Here is a 19,669-nt window from a genome sequence, read left to right on the forward strand (position 1 = left end):
TAGTGTACCATTGCAATCAGGCCCACAGCCATATCCTTTGTGAAAAAGTCATGACGTATCATTTAGCACAAATGACATTCTGCCCAAATTGGTTTGTTGAAAGGTTAGAAAAGCAATAATGAAGGAGAGAAACAAAGAATGGTGCAGCAAGGCTAATTTTTAGATGCTCAGCCTGCCCTTTTATCTGCTAATTACATTCAAGTATGCCCATACACATTACTAAATCCCAGTAAAATATTAATCTTCTGAAATACTGAAAAATGAAATAGTTTTATCCTTTCAAAACAGACTTCCGTAACATGAAAGAAGGAATATTTTTCTCTCTCTTATTATTGCACTACGCACACCAGAAGAGAACCAGGATATGCAATATCCGATAAACAGTCCCATCTGTAGTACTGTATTAATATTAACACAGGAGACATTATCTATCTATTCTACATCCTCAGCAAGACAGGAGACATTATCTATCCACATCCTGTGACCCAACCTAATGCAGAAAAACACACAAGTAATATTTAATGACTGCCTGTATTTATTATCCTGGCATTCTAGGAATGAAAATTGAAATTAGAGGCTGAAAGTTGGATTGGCAATTTCCCCATCACACAGTGAACAACATATTGTAATATATTCAGGAATATTAAACTACATTCCAAACAACAGCCCTGGTGGTTACTTCTGCCAACTTCAGCAGTTCAATTCTCACCAGTTCAAGGCTGACTCAGCCTTCCATCCTTCCGAGGTAGGTAAAATGAGGACCCAGATTGTTGGGGGCAATATTCTGACTATGTAAATAGCTTAGAGAGGGATGTAAAGCACTGTGAAGCAGTATATAAGTCTCAGTGCTATTACTATTGCTATTTGGATATCCCTTTATGAAAATCTTTGGATCAAATATGATGTTGATGAAATGTGTCATTTCTCAGTCTTTAGACTGGTTCCATATGAAATTGAACCATCTGAATCTCTGTGTTAGATTTATTGTACAATATCTGAGTTGTAATTTTCATATAGTTAAATAATAATTGCTGCATTTTATTTTTTCTATTTTTGTCTATATTTTTACGTGTATTCATTTGTTTTTTCCCCCTTTTTTAGCTGTATTAATACTATGTAGTGTTCCATCCCAATCTCTTTTCAAAAGTCATTCAAGTTGGCTGCTATTACTACAAATGCTGGCAGCAAATGCACTAGATAAAAAAAAAGTATTCTATCAGTCCTGAATTTCTGCATTTAATTTCTAACAAGTGGCAGGACAAAAAACATTTTTTTTCTGCATCATTAATGATTTTATGTAGTTGTTTGCTTATCCTGCAGTCACCATATAACAAATTCTTAAGACAATATTTCTCTCCCAAAAGAACAAAATACTTTGCTTAAATATACAGCTACATATGGTAGACCTGAACTCAACCAAATCCATTCAGGTGGTTTATTGTACTAACTCAGTCTTCCCCAACTGGTTTCTTCCAGTTTTGTTCATGGGTGATCTCCTCTAATCTTCAAACAAGAGGATCAAAATCCATGTTGGCTAAGGATTACAGAAGAAGACCATCGACAACAGTCTTTTTAAACCTCGACAATTTAGCTATGGATTTAGTCAGTGCTAAGTATAGCCACATAGAATTCTGGGACGGAGTCCACTTCTCTGGAAGTTGCCAGATTAAGAAACACTAATCTACAAAGACATCATTTGTTTAATCTGTTTGGAGATTATCAATTAAATCAAGGATAGACAACACAATCCCAATGTTCTCAATTGCAACACAGCATCCAACATCAGAATGCCCACATATTGTCTCCCTCTAAATTAAACCAAGCAATTTTTCATACCTACTAGAAGCTTTAACATATATAAACAATTAATTACATAATAAATAATTCCTGAACTGGACTCTTCCGAATTTCATGAGAGGAATTTTAACGATACATATAATTCCAACATCTCCCTGCAATTCTTACTTTCTTAGGATAGAACTAGGCTCTTCCCATTCTTCAATATGTCTCTTTCAAATTTCATTTTCTCCTTTATATCTAAGACTGTCATCTTATTTACAGAAAAAAGCCAGCCAGGTTTTAATTATCTAAGTCTGAAAACTGCCAAAATAAGTGTAAAGATAAATGCATGTCATTTTTTTAACAGTGGAAAAACAAGTTATAACAACCATCATTTTGAAGACACTCCCTGTTTTCTCAAACAGGGCAGAATCACTCCGAGACACTGTCTATTTTAACCAGTTCTTTCATCTATATTAACAAGTATATTGCACAACGTATTTCTGGAAGCAATTCAAGGTGCCAGTTTTGATCAACAATTATTCTGTGGACTGAGAGAATGACTGGGCCAAAGTCACTTAATTCTATTATGTCTGTTTTTCATTGCTGTAAACCACCAGGAGTCTAAAAGGATTTACAGTAATAAAGAAATCTAATTAAAAAAAATAAAGTCAGGATACAATTTGAGTAAACCCACGAGTCTATTAAAGGTGGCACTCTAAAATGCTTCTTCTAAAATTTTGGGAGCCCTTTCTCTACTGCTAGGATATGTCAATTGGTTGCTTGGCAACCATTGGAAGTTATAATGGCCCCTCCCCCTGCAAAGATACTCAAAACCAGAATTCAAAGTTCTGATACCCCCCCTACACACACACGTTATGTGTCCACATTTTGAGTGCCAGGCAACGTGCTTGCATTTATGGCCATTTGCAAACATGGTCCTGTGACTGCAATTTACAACATTTTTGCCAGAAACCAGTGTTTCCTTCTGGTTTCTGGCAGCAAAAAAAAATGGCCCCAATGAACAATGTGTTCACTCAACAACTGCCAAAAAAATAATAATTATAAAATTGGATGTGGTCACGTGGAGACCCACTTAATAACTATCATGACCAACAACTCTAATTGCAGGCTCAATCACTGTAATAAATTGAGGACTACTTGCAACAAACTTTGTCATGTGTAGAATATGCTTAACAATGTACCTTTTAAAGAAGGAAATCTTTTTTCAAATATTGGGAGACCTGTTTAAATTTATTTGGCTGTACAGATTGCTGTTATTAACTTACTTTTTCATTCCATGCCCAAAGTCCAATTCCAAGAAATGCTATGCCCAGGAACTGCAAGAAAAAATGAGAAAGAGAAAGAAAGAGAAAGCAAGAAGTAAGATTAGTAAGCATTTCAAGAGATTCCCTGAGTACATCCCTTACATTCATCTTATAATAAATCCAAACTATGCTGAACCAAGACTGACATATGTAAAACTTAAACCAACTGAAATACATTCTAATGGGCTCCCTAAAAGATTAAAAACAGGTGGACCTTTACTCATAATTACTGTAGTAAGTTCTGACTTTTCAATGCTCACAACTGGAGGGTGGGGACAATTTTTAAAAAGCAATATTCTGTTTTGAGTGTTCAGGAAACAACAAGTTCATTTCACCCTATTTAGACATTAGTGAAAGTAATCAAGACAACACCCAAGAAAGACAAAGGGCAGCTCCCTTCCCCAAAAGTGCTCCCAGCCAAGCAGCTCCTCTCCCAGAAACCACATTTGGGGTACTTGGCACCAACATATGGATCGAGCCAAGAGGAGTTTACTGCAGACTTTTATCCTCCAGCAGAAACCAAATCCCACATTACTAAGTGTTCAAGATCACAAAATGGCTTCAAGTTAGAGCTTCAGAGACAAATACTTGGGGGAAGAGTTTAAGTTCCACGTGTTCCTTTAAAGTGGAATTACTGGGATATTGCCAACCTCCCCTCTAATTTTCTTTTCTCATTTTCAATGCCTAAACAGACTTTTGATAGAATTTGGAGCCAACAAATTAAGATCACAGAAAACATTCGTGGAATATCAGATGATAAAAAACAATGACAAAGTTGATGTATCTTCAGAAGCTGATGCTAGAAATGTTGCATTTGACTCAAAAAGAACATTTAGGGGGAAAAAATCTTATGGTTATATTCCAGAACTGAAGTCCCCTTTCTGCATTTGGAGAAACTTATATAGTACTGGCTTCCAAGTTCCTAATACTGTGACTGCAATCAAAAACTTACGTTTATATAAGACCTGACAAATGTATTTATAACTATGGAAGCCATATTTTTAAGGAAAACTGTCAGGCTTTTTTCAAAGGATACTGTATTTTAAAATCTAATTCCTGAGTATGTATAGTATTGATTTAATAACAGTACAACTGCATTGAAATAAACGTGCAAGCTAATTCTTCAAAATGTATTTAAATCAAAGTGAAGTCAAAATCAGGATACTAGTAGAAACCATTTGCTCAAATAATAATAGCAACAGAAGCAGCAATAATAATTGTGGGAGGTCCTTGGTGCTCCCTGAGCTTTGTTGTTTTCTTGCAAATGTTTCTTCCTCAGACAAATCAGCCATCAACAGACACACACAGGTAAACAACATGTACATATCATTCAAAAGAGACAATTATAAGCCTAAAAGGAAACAAAAAGACTAAAATACCTTCTCACCAGCAATAAACTCCTAGATTAACACTAAGATTAATACCAGATCAACAATCAAGCAGCAATTAATACCTTAACTGAGGAACTACCAACTCATACAAATAAACTAACAGAAAAATTTCTACTTCTCACTAGCAAATTTTCATATGTATAAATTTATTTTCAGGCATCTTTGGCTATTACTTTGGCTATTACTACAGTGCACTCAGTGTAGGTGTCTTGTAATGCTGTTTGCTGAAGGACATCATGTAAAGGTTCCAGATCTTAACTGCAAAAATTTGAAGAACTATGAGAGAAAGTGTGTGTGAGAGAGAATTGAATTCACAAATATCTAGTGGTTGTCCAGATTTTTGCAGCCCTGATTTGGTAGCCTGAATAAAAACTATAATGAAGCATATATTAGACTAAAGATAGTAAAGTGGAGGAACCTAAGATTTTAGGCAAAGAAATTGTTAGTAATCTGCCAGGATCTGCCTTAGAGCAGCTTGTAGGACGAAATCTTTATCGACAGGAATACTTTACTATTATAGCTCGAGTTATTATTGGAAAAGAATATTTGTGGCTCAGGATATTTGAACTGTGGAGTCCTTGGTATTCTCTGAACTTGGCTGTTGTTGTTTTTTTTTGCAGATGTTTCATTAGTCAACTAGGTAACATCAGTGCTAGAAAGCAGTTGAGTTTGTTCTCTGTTTATATACTAGTGGCTTGCCCTGTCAAGGTGGTTCCTTGAATAAGCAGTTGTTTTCAAAAAACTCTGAGCAAGAGATACCCACTTCAATTCTCTTGCTGGCCTGAACAGATCTATAAATTTATTGTCAATAGTGGAATAAGTGTCTAAACCTATGGATCTTGGACTTTCTTATTCAATCTGCCTTTGGATTATGGATTTCCTGTCTGGCTGCTCTCAGAGGGTCAGATTAGGTAATCATACCTCTTCAGCCCTTATTCTTAACACTGGTACACCACAGGATTGCATATTGAGTCCCTTGCAGTAATTCTGAAGCCATCATAAGTTCCAGTTCATCATTAACCAGAAAGGAAAGGAAAACTAGAGAAAGATTATGAATCCAGGAAGATGGTTCTAATAAGTATGATATAATAAAAGATGGGTTAGTTTGAGGATCCTCAAGTCCAGGTTGGTTTTGCTACAAAAGCATGACAATGCTAACCTCAAAAACTGTTTAGACATCATTCTAAATTAAGTCTGTGTTTCCAAAGCTAGTCTCCCACTTAGTCACAATGCATAATTTCATCAATACAATCTGATAACATAGTCTACCTTAATATAGAGGACTCCAGAAATTCAGTATAAATGTTACATTAAGTAATAAGTCTACTATTATATTCAATGCCAGCAGATAGCCAAGACTGTGAAGATGAGATAGTGATATTATTTTTCAATCTTTATCTATAATAATATTTTGGAATTAAGATTAGTCCTGTAATGTAGAGGCTGCATCAATTTGCCCAGAATCTACTCTGTTCTAAATATATATCTCCTTTCCTTTTGCAATGTACTGTAAGCTCAGTTTACAATCAATAGCATCTTCCAAGTACTGAAATAAGAGAGGCAGTAAGAACTTAAGAGTACCAGAGTAAAAGTACCTCTGATCATTGTTGGAAAATCTGTGAAAACACTCTAAACTAGGCAGCAAAAAGATGAAAGATTTTATATTACACATTCACTGACCTGGTTCACATGTCTCGCAATGGCACAAAATGGCTTTGTTTGATTTGACTTAGTGTATTGTACAAACCCAGCCAGCTGTGGTTTACTCAGTGAACACAATTATGCTTATTGACCTAATACAATGGCTTTGCATAGTTTTTAAATTCTGCAGCATTATGACCTCAACCAACTGACAAGGATATTGAATAATGTAGCCTCATCAGGGAGGCCACAAACTTTGGTGACCTGCTCAACCTATGAAATATGTTGTTTCATTTGGGCTAGGAAACATATTGCCCTTTGTCAATAATCAGATTTAAGTACCCTGGTCTGGATCCCTGCAAGACCACATACCAGCCTACTCTGTGAAGATCTGACACAAATAGCAGACCTGCTCCAGATGTGTATGTCACCAGTTTCTACTACTGGACCCCCTTACAATATTGTACTGTATTGTGAGACCTCTCCTCTCTGTGCAAAGAGCAGTCCACTCTGGGCTTCCACAACTTGTTGGTACAATACACCAGACATTTGCTAAACCACACTTCAACCCTGCAAAGGTAAACACTTGGCCAAGCAAAGAACTACATCCACTACAACTACATCACAAAAAAGGCTTTAAGAGTTGTAAACCTAATCTTACGTAGCTTCTTCTCCAGAAACACTACAGTGCTAACCAGAGCTTATAAAACATTTGCTAGACCAATTCTTGAATAGAGCTCACCTGTCTGGAACCCATACCACATTTCAGACATCAATACAATTGAACGTATCCAGAAATATTTTACAAGAAGAGTTCTCCACTCCTCTGAATACAACAAAATACCTTATGCCACCAGACTTGAAATCTTGAATTTAGAAAACTTAGAACTCCGCCGCCTTCGACAGGACCTGTATTTAACTCATAGAATCATCTATTGCAATGTCCTTCCTGTTGAAGACTACTTCAGCTTCAATCATAACAATACAAGAGCAAACAATAGATTTAAACTCAATGTTAACCGTTTCAATCTTGATTGCAGAAAATATGACTTCTATAACAGAGTTATTAATACTTGGAACACACTACCTGACTCTGTAGTCTCTTCTCAAAATCCCCAAAGCTTTAACCAAGAAGAAATGAGGTCTGGCAGTCCAAGCTCCCCAAAACATTTGGCTTTGTCCATTATATGAACCTGAATCTATATTTACACACACATCATCATCATCTGATTCTTGATAAGTATAGCTCAGGATCCTCCTCATACGGAAGTACTATTTACGCTATTTGGTATCCTACAAATCCTTGCACTGCTATAGGAATCAAAAATTGGAGTGTGTTAAGAACTTTGTATTCCCCAAATAAAAATAATATTTGTTTCTAGGCAGTTGAAATACTAAGATCTAGAAAATATGAATGTACTCATGCTGCCAGTCTGCTAATTATTGGGCCATGGACAATTATTTCTTAGAAGATTGATCACAGCTCTCTCATGAAAAAACAAGCTGTGCATGGCATCTCTTGAATTCATAGACATTTACAAGCTAGCTTGTAAACATTTACAGCTAGCTCGGTATCCAATTCTTTGTCCTTCAACAGCTGCCTGTGATAAGCCTCATTCTAACTATTAGTGAATTAAGACACAGTAAGTATTTAGTTAAGATTTGCCTGAATTTATATCACCAATGAATTTGCCTAGGAGACTTTATTTTCTGGATGGGAAATCTGCTCCCTGATATCATTTTACAGATATTAAAATAAAGAATTATTATTAGGAAGAAATATTCAAATGATTTTAATAGCAACGATCCTCACCTTGCTAGATAGCCCTTTTCAAAACCACTTACATGATGAAATAACACAATGTGTTCCAGTTCTGTGTAGCAAACTTTAACGCAGGAAAAGCACACTTCTAAAATTCTTTCCTACCCCTTCAACAACAGTTGTCATGCGAAACATGAAGCAGGCTGCATAGGCTACGCTCTGGACTGCATTGATCCATTTGGCTTAGTTGGTGGAGTTGGTATCATTCTGAGACCCTTCCCATCTATTTTTTTTTATTTAATTTGTCACAATAGTATACATAAACATTGTCATAGTAAAAAAAGAAAATATATCATGAAATATATATATATATATGTATGTAAAGGATATGCATAGCTATATTAATTAGATATAATAAAGAGAACAATAGGACAGGAACGGTAGGCACTTTTGTGCTCTTATGCACGCCCCTCATAGTCCTCTTAGGAATGGGGTGAGGTCAATAGTAGACAGTTTTTGGTTGAAGATTTGGGGATTTTTTGTAGAGACTATGGAGTCAGGTAATGAGTTCCAAGCATTAACAACTCTGTTGCAGAAGTCATATTTTCTGCAATCAAGTTTGAAGCGGTTGACATTAAGCTTGAATCTATTTTTTGCTCTTGTAATATTGCGATTGAAGCTGAAGTAGTCATTTACAGGAAGGATATTGCAATAGATGATTTTATGTGTTAAACACAGGTCATGTCGAAGTCGACGTAGTTGTAAGTTTTCTAATCCCAGGATTTCAAGCCTGGTGGCATAAGGTATTTTGTTGTTTTCAGAGGAGTGAAGAACTCTTCTAGTAAAATATTTCTGGATGCGTTCTATTGTATTTATGTCAGAGATGTGGTGCGGGTTCCAGACTGATGAGCAGTATTCAAGAATAGGTCTGGCAAATGTTTTGTATGCTCTAGTTAGTAGTGTAGAGTTTTTGGAAAAGAAGCTGCGTAAAATTAGGTTAACTACTTTTAGAGCCTCTTTTGCTATGTAGTTGCAGTGGGCTTTGGCATTTAGGTCATTTGATATGAGCACTCCAAGATCTTTGACAGGGTGAGGGTCGTCAGTAAGGTAATGACCATCAAGTTTGTACTTATTGATAGGATTCTTTTTTCCAATATGTAAGACGGAGCATTTGCTGGTAGAGATTTGGAGTTGCCAAGTTTTAGACCAATTGGAAACTAAGTCAAGGTCTTCTTGAAGGGTAGAAGTATTGTTAGTGGTATTAAATAGTTTGACATCATCAGCAAAGAGAACACAATAACTTGAGATGAGGTCACAGAGATCATTTATGTATAGTATGAAGAGCGTTGGACCAAGAACACTACCTTGGGGAACGCCAGTTTTGACAGGAACAGGATTTGATATAGTGTTACCAATTTTGACCACTTGTTGTCTGTTTGACAGGAAGGCGTTTATCCAATTGTGAAGAGGTCCTGAAATGCTGTAGGATTTTAGTTTGAGGAGTAGTTTATCATGTACTACTGAATCAAAAGCTTTGCAGAAGTCTATGTAGATTGCATCTACTGCTTTACTTTGATCAAGGTTGGTGGTCCATATGTTTTTGCAATGAAGAAGTTGTAAGTTACAAGACAATTTTTTTCTGAAACCAAATTGTTTATTAGAGAGAAGGTTGTTTGTTTCAAGGTGGAGTGTAATGGATTGGTTTATGATAGATTCCATTACTTTGCATGAGACACAGCACAGAGAGATAGGTCTGTAATTTTCAACTAGGCTTGGATCTCCTTTTTTGAAGATAGGGATGACTGTGGCTAGAGACCAGAGTTTTGGAAGGGAACTAGTTTTGAAGGCTTTATTAAAGATTATGCTTAAGGGTTCAGCTATATTAATTGAAAGTTTTTTTTAAAAAGCATGCACATAGTCCATCTGGTCCAATAGATAAAGATGGTTTCAGGTTGCGAAGGGCTTTTTCAACATTATCTTCAGTAAAGTCTATATGTGTTAGGTCGTTGTTTTCTTCTGTGAAGTTTATATAAGTTAAGTCGTTGTTATTATTATTGGTACGATTGGGGAATGTTGGATATGAGCCATCACTGTTTACAAAGACTGAGCCGAAGAATGTGTTGAAGAGGTTTGCTTTAACTGTTTCATCAGTACATTCTTTGCCGTTAGGTTCTTTTAGTGGTGGGATGGATCTTGTTTCTTTAAGTTTATTGTTCACAAAATTATAGAAAGCACGATTGGAATTAGTGCGTAGAAGGTCTTCTTCTTGTTTGGTGTGGTAAGTGTTACATTCTGTTTTTATTTGGTTGCAAATATTCTTGTAGCGGTTTTTGAAGTTTGCTACATAACCCTTTTTGGTTTTTTTCCAGAGGGATTTTTTTTTTGGATTGCAGTTTTTTTATTGATATGGGTAATTTGCTTTTCTTTTTGATCTTCTTCTTCCATAGGGATAATTTAGAGAAAAAAAGGATCCAGAGGTTTTTGTTTTTTTCCTATGTGATTAAAAAAAAACACCACTCCAATAAATGCCAACAATAGGAGAAGATCCAAACAATCGTTTTATTAAGGCAAGTAACACTGAATCAGTGGTATCCTGCACACAAATGGTCTAAGATCAAACTTCCCCATGGGGATTTTATGTAAAATACTGATCAAAGGCAACCGAAGCAGACATGGAGCTAATAACCCCTTCCCTTAATTCCAAAGAAAACTATTTTAAAACTGATGTAACTGTATGATAAGTAAAAGAAACATAGGCATTCTACAAAGGCTGAAGAGACGCTACAATAATCTTCTTTGAAATGCAAAATAGCAACTTTGAAATAGAACAGGTGCCCGTGTTGTAATTATTTTATCATAGTGACCCTGAATTAACTACAAGAAGGGACAAGATAAAGAAACAACCTCTACATATCTTTGAGTCTGGTATTTCTCACCAAGGACATAAAATCCTTGAAGAATGCAGAGCAAATAATAAGATATCTACAAAGCCCTGGAATAAAAAAAATTTACTCAGAATAAATAATTTGTGGAAAGCTTGTGCTATTGCTAAACTTCCATATAATTCATATAATATTCAAGTTCTCCAAATTCTACAGTTCTTGACCTAATCAGTCCACCTATATCAAATTTGTTCCTGTATCTATGTGACTTTATTTCCAGCTTCAGGGTCAAAATCAGAGTCAGGCAATTTCATGTGTATCTTCTGGGTTCCCCTCTTCACTGCGACATGGCATATAATGACTACAAGAAGGGAGGAATCCAAATACCAACTTCAAGTCCCAAGACTTAAAGTCTTATATTTGTATTTAAATTCCCAAAGTCTGGTATGAACAGACCACCAGCATTCATACTTTAAAATATGAGTAGAGAAGACAACATTCTAAAATTGCTCTGAAAATTTTCGGAAGCATTCAAGTTCTTATGCTTTGTTACTATGTCAAATACACTTATCCTGAGACAGATATTGGGTGGAGGAGAAAGCAAGAAAAAAAAAAGAGTAAGTGAAACAGGCTTGTGGCGACAGACTAAATTCAGTTATTCCTCTGGGAACTGATTAAAAACAATCAATTATGCTTTCTTCCTTCCTTCTTATTGTACTATAGATTAAAAGCAAGTGAATTATTTTAAAAAAGCAATAAAAGTTGACCAGAAACATGCATGTGGAGACTTAATTGTATGCAATAAATTTGTATGTAATTTTTAGGAATACCAGAAGAGAACACAAAAATGATTGGCATTAAAGTAGTTTACTGTGATAACCATCAGACTTGGCAAACATAGCCTGCAATAAAGAGGATAGTTTAGTATAAATTAAAAAAAAGTTTGTCAAGAAACCCCATGAATATTTTTAAAGTATCAAAGGAATGTCTGAAGAGCACAACCATTAAGAGGCTGGCAAGAACAAGGTCTGCTAAGCCAGCAACCCTTTCCAAAAGGATATCAGAAATTCTTCCCCTTATTTGATCTTTCAACAGGGATGGTCATGTTTCCTGACGGAGGGAAGGAGGGAGGAAGGAAGGGAGGAATCTTCCATTTATTTTACCATAATAAATGGCAAAATACCATAAAAAGAATGCAACTGCCAAAAATGTATTTCTACCAAGTTTCTGTAGGTTATCCTAGAAGGCTCTGGAAGCTAAAGAAATAGGGCTGGGATTCCACTGCCACCTTTTTAAAAAAGGATAGAACGTTTCATATGGAAATTAGTTTTTAGGGACAACTGCATTCATACATCCACGCATTCAAATGGAGGAATCTGAAATATCACTCAAGAACCTTAAAGAACAACAGATGGTTGTTCAGAAGCAAACTAATGTGCACATCAAGTAAATGGTGTGAGCAAAGAAAACAGCAGAAAAGGGGAAGGAAATGACCTACAGAAAGTATACATGGTGATAAGCAGTTGGCTGAGCAAATGGTTTTTGACATTAATAGGGATAACAACAGGGACTCACATGATGAAGAGGGTCAGTAACAAGATTTGGCCCTTGCAACAGCTTCTTTGGGTTAGGGCCAGAACGACTAGCACTTACATCATGTTTTTTTTTAATTTGAATTTATATCCCGCCCTTCTCCGAAGACTCAGGGTGGCTTATACTGTGTTAAGCAATAGCGTTCATCCATTTGTATATTATATACAAAGTCAACTTTATTGCCCTCAACAATCTGGGTCCTCATTTTACCTACCTTATAAAGGATGGAAGGCTGAGTCAACCTTGGGCCTGGTGGGACTTGAACTTGCAGTAATTGCAAGCAGCTGTGTTAATAACAGACAGACTTAGTCTGCTGAGCCACCAGAGGTTTTGTACAAGAGCATCAACAGCAAGAACAAGGATTTGTCCTAGCTAATGAGAGGGAAAAGTTAAAAGAGAAATAAATGAAAAGGAAGCTATTTATTACTTGGGATTTGAAGAAACATCTTTTATTCCAGTTGGGTTAGCAACTTTGCACATGCTCAAAATGGGAAAACAAAGCAAAGGATAATGCTGCACATTGTCCTTTAAGATGAGGGGAAGGAGAGAGAAACAGAAATGCAATGTCTACCCTTTTGGCGGGGGGGGGGAAGAAATCTTGCCTTTCATTCACAAACTAACCTGATAAATGCAGCATTCTTTCCTCCCATTTTCTTCATCAATAATCTGTTAATCAATCATCTTAGTCTGATCTGAGAGAGAGTCATTGGCCCCAAGTCACTGGGGACTTCCAGTTCTCAGGATAGTCTTGAACCTGGGTTTTGTCGTTTCTTGTCCAATAACTGAACCACAATGTCACACTGATAGCTACAAACTGATGTACTGAACTAGAATAGAACAGAACTGAACTGAACTGAACTGAACTGAACTGAACTGAACTGAACTGAACTGAACTGAACTGAACTGAACTGAACTGAACTGAACTGAATTGAATTGAATTTTTTATTGGCCAAGTGTGATTGGACACACAAGGAATTTGTCTTGGTGCATATGCTCTCAGTGTACATAAAAAAAAAGATACGTTCATCAAGGTACAACATTTACAACACAAATGATGGTCAATATATCAATATAAATCATAAGGATTTCCAGCAACAAAGTTACAGTTATACAGTCATAAGTGGAAAGAGATTGGTGATGGGAAAGATGAGAAGATTAATAGTAGTGCAGATTTAGTAAATAGTTTGACAGTGTTGAGGGAATTATTTGTTTAGCAGAGTGATGGCCTTCGGGAAAAAACTATATACCCATATAGTTTTATAAAGTTATAAATATAGTTATATAAAGCCTATATACCCATACTTCTCCCTGGTTACTGACCTTCAAGGCCATTTCAGCTTTGAAAAAGCAGAGTCTGGTTTGCATGGAGGCATCTGTCCATCTAATGCCCGATTTGCTCTTTGCAAGCTGCTGTCCAGATATAATTTGGGCCCTTTATATACTTAATAGATGTGGTGGCTCCGTGGCTAAGATGCTGAACTTGTCAATCGAAACGTCGGCAGTTCAGCGATTTGAATCCCTAGTGCCGTGTAACAGGGTGAGCTCCCGTTACTTGTCCCAGCTTCTGCCAACCTAGCAGTTCAAAAGCACGTAAAAAATGCAAGTAGAAAAATAGGGACCACTTTTGGTGGGGAGGTAACAGCGTTCCATGTGCCTTTGGCATTTAGTCATCCTGGCCACATGACCACGAAGACGTCTTCGGACAGCACTGGCTCTTCGGCTTTGAAACGGAGATAAGCACTGCACCCTAGAGTCGGGAACGACTAGCAGATATTTGCAAAGGGAACCTTTACCTTTATGTACACTGGCTCTCTGGAAGATTATTTATGTATATTATGTATGCTGGCTCTCTGGAAGATTATTCTACCAGTTATTAAATATGCATTCAGTGGTCAGTTTAAAAAAAAACAACTCCTGAGCTACCAGTGAGAAAAATATGTATTCCTGATTCTGCACAATGACTTTCTGCTGCTTCTGCCAGCAATGAGTTCTGTGTGCTGGTGCTTTCAATTGCTTTAATACTTTGGGAGAGAGTCTGTGCCATTTTATCTACTGTATTTACTTTATGTATGTTTTTGTTTAAAAAACTGAGAAAAAGAAACTAAGCCTGAAGTAAACTAAGATGTCTCTGGCAGCAATGCAACAGAAGATCCTAGAACACTGACGATCCTTTTCCCTTTCTCAAAACCTATGCCAGCTACCTTTTTATTATAGTCTGATCCTCAGAACTGGATCCAAAAGCAGAGGTAAGACCTGATTAGAAGATACCAGGGGTGAAATGCTCCCGGATCGGACCGGATCGCGCGATCCGGTAGTGATGACGGCTGCTGGTTCAGAGGACCGGTAGCAAAAATCCCTGGCCCCGTCCCCCCCCCCCGCCTCTGCTGAGCCGCACCATCTGCAGAGGGTTTTGTGTTTTTTTACTTTTAAAAGCCGGTTTTGTTTCAGCCGAAACAGGCCTTTAAAAGTAAAAAAAAGCCTTTGAGGATCCCGCCCCTCAGCTGAGATCGGCAGAGATTTTAAACTTAAAAAAAATAAATTAAAGTCTCCTCTGGCGATCTCACCTGAGTTCCTCATCAGCAGACCCTTACTTGTACTCTTACTTGTAGAAAACATGTTTTCTACAAGTAAGAGTAGAGATTCTAAGGCACTTACCTGATTACTGATGAACGCATGGCTCTTTTTCCAGCCGGAAAGCAGTTTCAGTTTCAGCCAGACAGAATCAATCGCTTAGCTAATCTATTTCCTCGGTGATCAACTGGCTGGCTTTGCTGGCTGAGGAACTCTGGGATTTGAAGTCCACAATAAAATAAAATAAAATAAAATAAAATAATAAAATAAAATATTTGTGCAGCTTTCTGAGATTTGGTGTGTTTCTGTAGTGTTTCACTCTAACCCGGTACAGTCAGCTAAATCCGCGGCTGACCATCGGTGGCGAGTCATTGGCCCCGATGGAGAGGGTGCGCAACTTAGGCGTCCTCCTGGATGAACGGCTGTCTCTAGAAGATCACTTGACGGCCGTCTCCAGGAGAGCGTTCTACCAGGTTCGCCTGGTGCGCCAGTTGCGCCCCTTTCTGGACCGGGAGGCCCTATGCACGGTCACTCACGCTCTCGTGACGTCTCGCCTGGATTACTGCAATGCTCTCTACATGGGGCTTCCCTTGAAGGGCATCCGGAGGCTACAGTTAGTCCAGAATGCGGCTGCGCGGGTCATAGATGGAGCCCCTGTGGCTCCCGTGATAACACCCATCCTGCGCAGGCTGCACTGGCTACCTGTGGCCTTCCGGGTGCGCTTCAAGGTTTTGGTGACCACCTTTAAAGCGCTCCATGGCATAGGGCCGGGTTATCTACGGGACCGCCTACTGCGACCAGATACCTCTCACCGACCCGTGCGCTCTCACAGGGAGGGACTCCTCAGGGTGCCGTCAGCTAGGCAGTGTCGTCTGGCGACGCCCAGGGGAAGGGCCTTCTCTGTGGGGGCTCCCACCCTCTGGAACGAACTCCCCCCAGGACTCTGTCAACTTCCAGATCTTCGGACCTTCCGTCGCGAGCTCAAGACTCATTTATTCATCTGTGCAGGACTGGCTTAGATTTTTAGATTTTTGAATTTAGAGGGGTTTTAAATTGATTTTAATATTTATATTTCTATTTTTAACAATTGGTATTATTAATTATTGGCATTAGAATAAGTCTTTTAATGATTATTTTAATTTGTATATTGATGTTTTTATATGCCTGTAAACCGCCCTGAGTCCTTTGGGAGATAGGGCGGTATATAAGTTTAAATAATAAATAAATAAATAAATAAACTACACAAACACACAAAATCTCAGAAAGCTGTATGTGGCAGTGTTTGTATGTGTGTGTTTGTGTGTGTTGTGTGTGTAAAGTGTGAAAGTTGGTTTTTGAGCTTTTTTTGGCTGTGTGAAGTGTGAAGTGCAGCTGCTTTTACATTGTGTTGTGTTGTTGTGTTGTGTGTGTGTGTAAAGTGTGAAAGTTGGTTTTTGGTACCTCTTATTGCTTTTTTATACTTTGTTAATTATTTTTATTATTTATTGTTATTGGCCACGCCCACCCAGTCATCTGACCACCAAGCCATGCCCACCAATTAAGCCACGCCCACAGAACCGGTAGGGAAAATTTTTAGATTTCACCCCGGAATATATCATAATGGAATGATTACTTCATGATTCTTAAGGCAAGAAACTCTGTCCAGAAAGTGTTCTAGAGCATAAGAAGGTGCTATGGAAGTGGAATGGGGGAATTCTAAAATTGTGATGCCATTCTGGAAAAACCTCTTTAGCAAATAATCTGGCAGGATGCTGACAAGGACATCCTAGATAAGGTGTAGATCATTTCTACCACAGTATTCCAAAAACACTAACAGGAAAAAGCTGCTTCAAAGAGGAATTTGCCAAAACTGAATCAGAAAGCGCAGGAAGGGTGAAATATTTTCTTTTCCAGCTTGCCAAATTAAACAGGTTGTTTAAAGAAGAACAATATCAAAGAAGTTAACAGTCAATGGAAAAAGGCAAACATTTTCAGGATACGCTTGGCCACCTTGCCAAATGGGATTCTACTCATCTAGTCTCAGCATGGAGAAACAGATTTTGTTGGGAGATTCCACCCCTTCGTGAAGTCAAGTCAAGGGGACCTGGACTAGGAAACAGGCCTTCTGAGCACAGATAGTTCTCAGTTTAGGAGAACTATCTGTGTTTGAGTACTATTTGAGTACAGAATTATGATTAAGTTGTGCCAGTTGTTAAGCAAGTCACCATGTGACTGTGCCTGCTTTTATTACCTTTTCTGACTTCGAATTCAGGTCGTAAGTAGTCCTGAGGACATCTGCTACAACTTCAAACAAAAGCTAAGTGACTAGTCATAAATCGAGGACTATCTGTAATAGCTGAAGATATCATCAGCTCCCACGTTGATCTCCTTAAGGCCCTTAAAAGCACTCTGTTTCAAAAGGCCTCTGCAATCCTAGGATGAGAAGGAACTCTTTATGTAATATTTGTAATAATGTTTGATTGATTATTGTGTTATTTTTAACAGTTGAGATATTCTGTTTCTTGCTGTGCCCTTATGAGTTGCCCAGGGTCTAGTAAACTGAAATGGTTTATAAATGCTGTGAAATAGATAAAAATAAACCTTGCTGTGCTTCCCTGTTATGTGAACTGTCTGAATCACCGTTAACACATCCACAGCGATAGCTTTTGATGCAATATATAGACTGGAATAAAAAGGTGACTTCACACATTGTGCTAAACCAAGAAGTTTTCTCTCAAAAAGGCAAAATGCTTGGGAATGGATGAGTTATATCAAAATCAAATAAATTACATCATGCTTAAAGTTACGGCTTTATATTTGGGTGCAAAATTTAGATGCCTACCAGACTGCAGCAAAAAGATATAAAACTTTTAATTTCTGGAGGCCAAATAGGCATTAGGTATAAGGCAAATATAAAAACCCAATCATGAAAGACACTGAATCAATAATTTCATGTGACTCCCAATGGCATGCATTTGGAAAGAGATCGCATCAAAATATATAGTAGTCAAATATATAATACTTGGTGTCCTCCTCATGTGTTCGGCCAGCAGAATCTCCCAGTGTCATAGTCTTTGGATATGTTGTCTGAAAAACCCTGGGAGTTGCAATTGCAAAATATCTGGACAGCATATTAGGAAAACTTTTCATACGGAAATTTTCATAAGACTTATATTTATGACAGTTGCAATATCCCCAGAGTCATATGATCACCTTTTGCGACAGGCAAAGTTAATGAGGAAGCCAGATTCACTTAACAACCGTGTTACTAACTTAACTACAATGATTCACTTAACAACTGTTACAAGAAAGGTTGTAAAATGGGGCAAAATTTATTTAACAACTGTTTTGCTTGGCCAGAGAAATGTTGGGCTCAACTGTGGTCGTAAGTTGAGAAGTACCTGTATCACTTTGTAAACCACAAATACATATCTACCACTTCGTAATTTCAATATCATTTTCTTTTCTATTTCTCTTCACAGTTTATAAGCCAATCTTTTCCCTGTTTTTTTCACAAATTCAAATTTTCTTTGCTTTGCATAATTTAATTTTATTTCTAGAATAGAATAGAATTTTTTATTGGCCAAGTGTGATTGGACACACAAGGAATTTGTCTTGGTGCATATACTCTCAGTGTACATAAAAGAAAAGATACGTTCATCAAGGTACAACATTTACTGTTATATCTACTTCATTTACTGTTATCATAGATAAATGTTGCTATAAAAAAACCTTAATATGTTGGGAGATAACTTGTAAGAAAAGGGTTAAAAGACTTGATTTACTACAGCTTTGTTTACAGATACAAGTTCCCCTGTGAATTGAAAAATGTGTCCATTGTTGTCCATTTTTGAATGAAAACATGGCTAGCAAAATATGGATTTTAATAAGGTCTATTTATAGTGCATTTAATTCCTATGTCCCCTTCAATAGGTCAAATTGAATCACTTGAGCTAATTAGTAAGGGACTTGGTTAGTTTCTTTGTCAGTAAAAATTGAAAAATTATTTTCAGAAAGCACTATAGTCTTTTTTTCCTATTGACAATAGTCAAAATGCAGTTAAACAATTGGGGTTTTTTCTCAGTTCCTTTCGAATGAATGAAGTTGACACCATTTTTGTGGGAAAATCCTCACTGGATTAGAGTATTTCTAATTCAGTTCAAAAATCAACTCTGGAAAAACTTTTCACTTGGGATAAATCTCTCTACATATTTACAAATTTAGGAATTTCTATACATTTTAACCCTGCAATGGAAATAAAAAGAAGATAGTAATGTGACAAAGTAACCCTCTATAAATTAAATGTGCTGTTTCATGATATTTTCAATTCATGTGCTAAGCTATTATAAAAATAATGGTCCACTTAAAGAATATGTTTTAAGTGTCTTTAAAGGATAGCTTATTAGAATTTAGGAATGTCAGAATTCGTATTTATGTGGTATTTTCCAGATTTTATTTCCTGATACAAAACCTTGTTTTTCATTAATTACTGGACAGAGAGTTAAAAGCTTTAGTAGCAGTTTTTGGAAAGCATGAGTATTCTAGGATGGAAGGGTGGGTGGGAGGGACGGAGGGAGACTCTTGTGTACAATAAGAAAAAAACCGTATTATCAAGTTTACTCAGATCTCTACTTGAATCTTTTTTGAATCTGTACCACATTTGAGGTCAACAAAAAAATAAGTCATGAACAGCCATAGAATGGATCCGCAACTAGAAAACATGAAACCATATTAAAATCACTC

At 37.1% G+C, this 19,669-nt stretch overlaps 1 protein-coding gene across 2 annotated transcripts in view; it reads right to left on the minus strand.

The window, feature by feature from the left end:
• Nucleotides 1–19,669, minus strand: part of TSPAN5 (tetraspanin 5) — a 76,228-nt gene that overhangs the window by 18,398 nt on the left and 38,161 nt on the right. For both annotated transcript variants that reach the window (XM_058192099.1, XM_058192098.1), the window contains exon 2: nucleotides 3,069–3,119. In XM_058192099.1, coding sequence (XP_058048082.1) covers nucleotides 3,069–3,119 — 51 coding nt within the window. The remainder of the gene's footprint in view (nucleotides 1–3,068; nucleotides 3,120–19,669) is intronic.

This window comes from Ahaetulla prasina, chromosome 8 (genome assembly GCF_028640845.1).
Source record: "Ahaetulla prasina isolate Xishuangbanna chromosome 8, ASM2864084v1, whole genome shotgun sequence".
Lineage (NCBI taxonomy): Eukaryota > Metazoa > Chordata > Lepidosauria > Squamata > Colubridae > Ahaetulla > Ahaetulla prasina.